This window comes from Sardina pilchardus, chromosome 17 (assembly GCF_963854185.1).
Source record: "Sardina pilchardus chromosome 17, fSarPil1.1, whole genome shotgun sequence".
NCBI classification, from domain to species: domain Eukaryota; kingdom Metazoa; phylum Chordata; class Actinopteri; order Clupeiformes; family Clupeidae; genus Sardina; species Sardina pilchardus.
The window spans coordinates 33,111,120-33,118,619 of NC_085010.1; the positions used below are offsets into that span (position 1 = coordinate 33,111,120).

General features: G+C 46.7%; 1 protein-coding gene across 1 annotated transcript in view; it reads right to left on the reverse strand.

The window, feature by feature from the left end:
- ahcyl2b (adenosylhomocysteinase like 2b) overlaps nt 1–7,500 on the reverse strand; it is a 51,947-nt gene that overhangs the window by 29,744 nt on the left and 14,703 nt on the right. Inside the window, exons 2-3 of the mRNA XM_062517811.1 lie at nt 1,350–1,458; nt 48–191 (exon numbers count right to left, since the gene is read on the reverse strand). Of these exons, the coding sequence (XP_062373795.1) occupies nt 48–191; nt 1,350–1,458 (253 nt within the window). The remainder of the gene's footprint in view (nt 1–47; nt 192–1,349; nt 1,459–7,500) is intronic.

Genomic DNA, 7,500 nt, shown 5'->3' on the forward strand with positions numbered 1-7,500 from the left:
CCCACACCCACACCCACACAGACACACCCACACACACACCCACACACCTTGCTCGGCGATCTCGATCTCCCTGCGCCCGAAGTCAGCCTGCTTGATGTTCTTGATGCAGAAGTCTCCGCTGCCCTTGGAGTTCTTCTGCTGCTTGTCCCGCGGAGACGTCTCATCGTCTGAGCTGTCCGTGTAGGACGCAGCTGCACACACACACACACACACACACACACACAGCACGCATGAGACTGGGTGAGTGTGTGTGTGTGTTGGAGTGGGTGAGTGAGTGTGTGTTGGAGTGGGTGAGTGAGTGAGTGAGTGAGTGAGTGAGTGAGTGAGTGAGTGTGTGTGTGTGTGTGTGTGTGTGTTGGAGTGGGTGAGTGAGTGAGTGTGTGTGTGTTGGAGTGGGTGAGTGAGTGTGTTGCATGCACATGAGTTTGCGAGCGAGTGACTGTGAATGCCTTCTGTATGTACTCTTCAACAGTAAAGTGTTCTAAAAGGCATCACCAGCACCTATGGAAACTAGCCGTATAGAGCATCACCAGCACCTATGGAAACTAGCCGTATAGAGCATCACCAGCACCTATGGAAACTAGCCGTATAGAGCATCACCAAAGTCCTTTTAAGGCGTCACGTCACTCGGCAGCCATATTGGCCATGGGGTACATGGGGGGTACATGCCCCTCCAGCGCATGGATTCTCAATAAAGTAGTTCCCCTCCAGCGCATGTACTCTCAATAAAGTAGTTCCCCTCCAGCGCATGGATTCTCAATAAAGTAGTTCCCCTCCAGCGCATGTACTCTCAATAAAGTAGTTCCCCTCCAGCGCATGGATTCTCAATAAAGTAGTTCCCCTCCAGTACTCTCAATAAAGTAGTTCCCCTCCAGCACATGGATTCTCAATAAAGTAGTTCCCCTCCAGCACATGTACTCTCAATAAAGTAGTTCCCCTCCAGTACTCTCAATAAAGTAGTTCCCCACCAGTGCATGGATTCTCAATAAAGTAGTTCCCCACCAGTACTCTCAATAAAGTAGTTCCCCACCAGTGCATGGATTCTCAATAAAGTAGTTCCCCTCCAGCACATTTACTCTCAATAAAGTAGTTCCTCTCCAGTGTGTGTATTCTCATGTAGTCCAGGTAAATTACCTTGTCCACCTAGAAGTGTATGTGTGTGTGTATTCTCGGCCAAGGACAGTAGCCCAGTTAAATGACCTAGTCCAGCTTAAACTGCAGCTTGACTTAAGTAAACGTACTGAGTGAGTCTATGAATGCATAAATGTGTACTGTATGTCTATGTGTGCCTGTGTGTATATGTGTGTGTGAGAGAGACAGAGAGTGAGAGAGTTTGTGTGTGTGTGTACCTGAGCTATAGCTGTCTGTAGATGACTGGGAGATGGAGCGAGACAGAGAGCGGCGGCCGATCTTTGATGGACGTTTGTTAAACTCCTGCTTCTGGTCAGCAAACTGGATCTGCTAAACAAAAACACACACACACAGAGAGAGAGACACACACAAAGAAAGAATCATAAATGAGGAGTCTGGGAATCTGCCAACACAAGCATGCAAAACAGTGTAACCAAACATGTCACACACACACACACACACACGAGTAGCCCTTTTCTGACAGCCGGCTCATCCGCGGCTAGGTGTAACCGGCCATTAGCCGGCTAGGTCTCTGTGAACAGGAGGCGAGATATTCCAAAGCCGCCTCGGTGTTGGCGTAAACATGTAAGAACTGGGTGTGAAGTTGAACAATGACGCACAACATAGGCGTCGAAGTCTCGTGACACAGGTTCCAAACCATCTTCCTAACAGCAGTTACAATAAAACAGCTCTGCAAAGTTTAAACCAACGATGCTAATCGCGATTAGCAATTAGCAATTCTAAATGCAGAGCCTATACCCTCATAAGGAGACCTCTCAAATTCAGAAAAATGCATTAAACTAAAAATGGACAACGTTGTTATGTTTCTTAAACCATAGGGTGGGTATGATATAAATGCTGTAACGAAATATGCTGTCAATGGTTATTTGACCAAGCTTGTGTAACCAGGCATAGCTGCTAGCCATAGCCAAGGTCTAGCTAATTCATCCTGGCTGTAGATAAAGCAGGATATGTTTTTCCCAATATGTTACCAAATTAATAAATAAATGTTGAAGCGACAACGGAGACGGAGATGTTTGGCGATTTTCGATCAATTGCCATTGACATTTGAAAGAACAGTGTGCTAGATAGTGTGCTAGATAGTGTTAATAGGTGAACAGTAACATGATGATGATCTGACAGCTGTGCTCAGCATTGACAGTCAGCTGTTTGCTGATTTTAAATCATCCGGCAGTGGGTCACACAACTCGCGTCATCGACAGCTCCGCCCATGTCTCAGCAAAGCCGCCTCGCATCCGCACTGCAGTCGAGCCGGCGATAAGTGCGCCCCCAGAGGAGGACAATTGCCAGCGTAAAATACCTCATCAATTAGCCGGCTAACAGTGAGAACTATCGGGAGTAGCCGCCTAAATATTGTCCCCTTTAGCCTTTAGCGTTATTGTCCCCTTTAGCCCGACTCTGACCTTTAATTGTTTACATAATGTTCAGCCTTTGTTATCACTCTGGCACTCTCTCCTCTGTAGCATCCCTTAGTTCCAGTGAAAGGAACTTTGAAGACTTCAACATTAACCAGGAGATTTTGGACAATTCCTGCTCCCAACTTTGTGGGAACAGTTTGGGGATGGCCACTTCCTGTTCCAACATGACTGTGCACCATTGCACAAAGCAAGGTCAGCAAAGACACGGATGACCGAGTTTGGTGTGGATGAACTTGAGTGGCCTACACGGAATCCTGACCTAAATCCGATAGAACACCTTTGGGATGAATGAGAACGGAGAGCCAGTCTCCTTGTCCAACATCAGTGTGTGACCTCACAAATGCACTTCTGGAAAATTAAAAAAAAAAAAACCATAAACACACTCCTAAACCTTGTGAAAAGCCTTCCCAGAGTTAAAGCTGTTATAGCTGCAAAGGGTGGACCGACGTCATAAACCCTATGGATTAAGAATAGGATGTCACTTACATTTATATGCAAGTGACATCAAGGCAAGTGACTCAATACTTTTGGCAATATAGTGTATGTCAAATAGGTGACATCTACAATCGGTTGTCATTCAAGAGTCCACACATGTATAGCATTGATGGTTTTCTGTCTCTCTCAGTTCTGCATCTAGGAATGAACAGTTTGTTTGAATTTCTTGTTTTCCGATCTGTTAGTGTTTCTCTAAAGGGAGGTAGCCAGTCTCTGTAGCTGGATTGATCAGCTTCTTGGCAAAGCCCAGACACAATTGAAGGCACCTCTCTGTTAGCGTGCACAGTCCTGGTAGTAAGAGCCTCTGGGTACCCTGAGTGCCTCCGACCAAGGATGGGTTAGGGTTAGGGGTAACCCAAGGATGGGTTAGGGTTAGGGTTAGGGTTAACCCAAGGATGGGTTAGGGTTAGGGGTAACCCAAGGATGAAATTAAGACCTCGTTTCTGTACTTGTGCGTCACATTACGAGTTACGAGTTGAAAGTTGCAACTCGAATATCCCTGAATAGTGCCAAGCCTCTAACTTTTGCACAAGCTTGTTCTAAATCGCTACGTCTCTCTCTCACCTTCCTAACGTCTCTCTCTCACACACCTTCGTAACGACGTGTCTCTCTCTCACCTTCCTAACGTGTCTCTCTCTCACCTTCCTAACGTCTCTCTCTCACACACCTTCGTAACGACGTGTCTCTCTCTCACCTTCCTGACGTCTCTCTCTCTCACACCTTCCTGACGTCTCTCTCTCTCACACCTTCCTAACGTCTCTCTCTCTCACACCTTCCTGACGTCTCTCTCTCACCTTCCTGACGTCTCTCTCTCTCTCACCTTCCTGACGTCTCTCTCTCTCACACCTTCCTGACGTCCCTCTCTCACCTTCCTAACGTCTCTCTCTCTCACACCTTCGCAACGTGTCTCTCACACACCTTCCTAACGTGTCATTGTCTCACACCTTCGCAACAGCTCCTGCTCTCTGTCTAACCTTCCTAACGGAATCTCTCCGTTCTTACCTTCCTAACGGAATCTCTCCGTTCTTACCTTCCTAGCGGAATCTCTCCGTTCTTACCTTCCTAACAGAATCTCTCCGTTCTTACCTTCCTAACGACGGGCCGCTCAGTCTCTCCCTCCTTCCTTTTCTTCAGCATGATGGATCAGTAGCTGTCTGCAGAGGAGTGTGTGTGTGTGTGTGTGTGATGGACGGATCAGTGAGGGAAGGAGAGCAGGGGCAGCTCGACCCATTTATAGCCGTTGCCCCCGGTGATCCGGTCGCAGCCAGTCAGCTCAGGATCACAATGCCGGATTGTCCGAACACCAAACGCTCTGTTTGTGTGTGTGTGTGTGTGTGTGTGTGTGTGTGTGTGTGTGTGTGTGTGTGTGTGTGTGTGTGTGTGTGTGTGTTCCCTCACCTCTGGCTGCTGCAGCAGCAGCATCACTATTGTTAATTGTTAGAAGGCTGGAAAACTGTGACTGTGGAGCTAGAATGTACGTGTATGTATGCACATGTGTGTGTGTGTGTGTGTGTGTGTGTGTGTGTGTGTGTGTGTGTGCGCACATACGTATGCGTGTGCATGTGTGTGTGTGTGTGTGTGTGTGTGCACATACACGTGTGTGCATACATGTGCGTGTGTGTGTGTGTGTGTGTGTATACATCTATGTATTTGTGAACAGTGTGCAATTGTGTAGATGTGTGTGTCGTGTGTGTGTGTGTGTGTGTGTGTGTGTGTGTGTGAGAGAGAGTGTGAGAGTGTGAGAGTGTGTGTTATGTGTGTGATGGTACAAGTCTAGCCATCCACAGGTAGACAGAACACAGGTGCGTATGTGTGTGTGTGTGTGTGTGTGTGTGTGTGTGTGTGTGCGTATGTGTGTATACATCTATATATTTGTGAACAGTGTGCAATAGTGTAGATCTGCGTGTGTGTGTGTGTGTGTGTGAGAGTGTGAGAGTGTGAGTGTGTGTGTGTGTGTGTGTGTGTGTGTGTGTGTGTTTGTGTGTTATGTGTGTGATGGTACAAGTCTAGCCATCCACAGGTAGACAGAACACAGGTGCGTATGTGTGTGTGTGTGTGTGTGTGTGTGTGTGTGTGTGTGTGCATACACAAGGTACAAAGCAGTCTTTGTGGGTAGGCAGCTTAAGAGGTTGAACTGACTGGCCGTGTGCCCATAAGGTGCAACTGAGAACTGGGGCACCAGCAGAGGAGGGCAATAGAACACTCAACACAGAGGAGGGCAATAGAACACTAAACACGGAGGAGCATCAGGACAATACACCACTAAACACCACCTTCACAACGAGGGGCAACAGGGCCTCATCTTTACACTGAGGGCAGTAGAACACTGAGGTAGAGACCACTGAGGGCAGTAGAACACTGAGGTAGAGAACACTGAGGGCAGTAGAACACTGAGGTAGAGACCACTGAGGGCAGTAGAACACTGAGGTAGAGAACACTGAGGTAGAGAACACTGAGGGCAGTAGAACACTGATGGCAGTAGAACACTGAGGTAGAGAACACTGACGGCAGTAGAACACTGAGGTAGAGAACACTGACGGCAGTAGAAGAGTAGAACACTGAGGGCAGTAGAACACCATCTTTACACTGAGGGCAGTAGAACACTGAGGTAGAGAACATTGACGGCAGTAGAACAATGAGGTAGAGAACACTGACGGCAGTAGAAGAGTAGAACACTGAGGGCAGTAGAACACCATCTTTACCCTGAGGGCAGTAGAACACTGAGGTAGAGATGTAATGGTATGGAAATGTTACATAAAGTTAGATTGGGTGACTGGGGTAGTTAGATGGGGTTATGGGGTCATTACTGGGGTAGTTAGATGGGGTGATGACTGGGGTAGTTAGATGGGGTTATGGGGTGATGACTGGGGTAGTTAAATGGGGTGATGGGGTGATGACTGGGGTAGTTAGATGGGGTGATGACTGGGGTAGTTAGATGGGGTCATTACTGGGGTAGTTAGATGGGGTGATGACTGGGGTAGTTAGATGGGGTGATGACTGGGGTAGTTAGACGGGTAGATGACTGGGGTAGTTAGATGGGGTGATGACTGGGGTAGTTAGATGGGGTGATGGGGTCATTACTGGGGTAGTTAGATGGGGTGATGACTGGGGTAGTTAGATGGGGTCATTACTGGGGTAGTTAGATGGGGTCATTACTGGGGTAGTTAGATGGGGTGATGACTGGGGTAGTTAGATGGGGTCATTACTGGGGTCATTACTGGGGTAGTTAAATGGGGTGATGACTGGGGTAGTTAGATGGGGTGATGGGGTGATGACTGCGGTAGTCAGATGGGGTGATGACTGGGGTAGTTAGATGGGGTGATGACTGGGGTAGTTAGATGGGGTGATGACTGGGGTAGTTAGATGGGGTGATGGGGTGATGACTGGGGTAGTTAGATGGGGTCATTACTGGGGTAGTTAGATGGGGTGATGACTGGGGTAGTTAGATGGGGTGATGACTGGGGTAGTTAGATGGGGTGATGACTGGGGTAGTTAGATGGGGTGATGACTGGGGTAGTTAGATGGGGTGATGACTGGGCATAGAGCAGAGTAAAATTTTCAAGCAAATTCAAGCACCACAAATACTATGATATACCCAAGCCACACCCTTGGAAATCCATATTCCTCAAGTCATGGTAGCGTATTTTAAGCATGGGAAGTTTGAATGAGCTAGCTTAAACACTTTTATAGTATTAGCAATTTGAAAATGGCTCTTCAGAAAACACTGCTTAAAAATGCAGGGGGGGAGTAGTTGCTAAAACATGTTTTGTGACAAAACTGTTGAGAGTAGAGAGCTAATATTTGGGACTAAACCTATTAACCCTCTAACCGCCCGGGTTTTTTTTGGATTTTTGCATAAAAAATTCAAAAGGCCATGGCTTGAAAGTGGTCAGAGATAAAGTCCTACTGTAAATGTGAAAATCATTGAGTATGAACTAAAGTTTATAAAGGGAGTAAATTTACTCATCTAATTTGCATATTATGACGTCACAGGATGGCAATAGCGTCAAATTATGCACATTTCAGTAAATACTGATTGTTGAACACATTTGAGCAGTTTTACTTTGATTTTTGTAATTTCTCCGACATAAGAAACAAACTGGACCACAGCCACATGTAAACCAACAATAGTAAACTATTAGTATTACCACAATCCCTATGTTACTATCTAATAAAGTAGCCTGGTCAAATCAGTTCCTATCGCGGATGACTTTGTAGTTCTTCAGAGCCCTATTTTTACTAGACCTGCTGTCTGTACCATGACAATTACAGACACTATCATCATGATTATCACTGGCACCAAGCACACCATGCTTATTTGAACCCTTTGGTCAACATTGCAGCAGGTAAACATTGACGTACACACGCAAAGACCCACCTCCATTCACAGACGCATCTTGACTGTCACTGCCAATGAACGACCGATCATAATCTC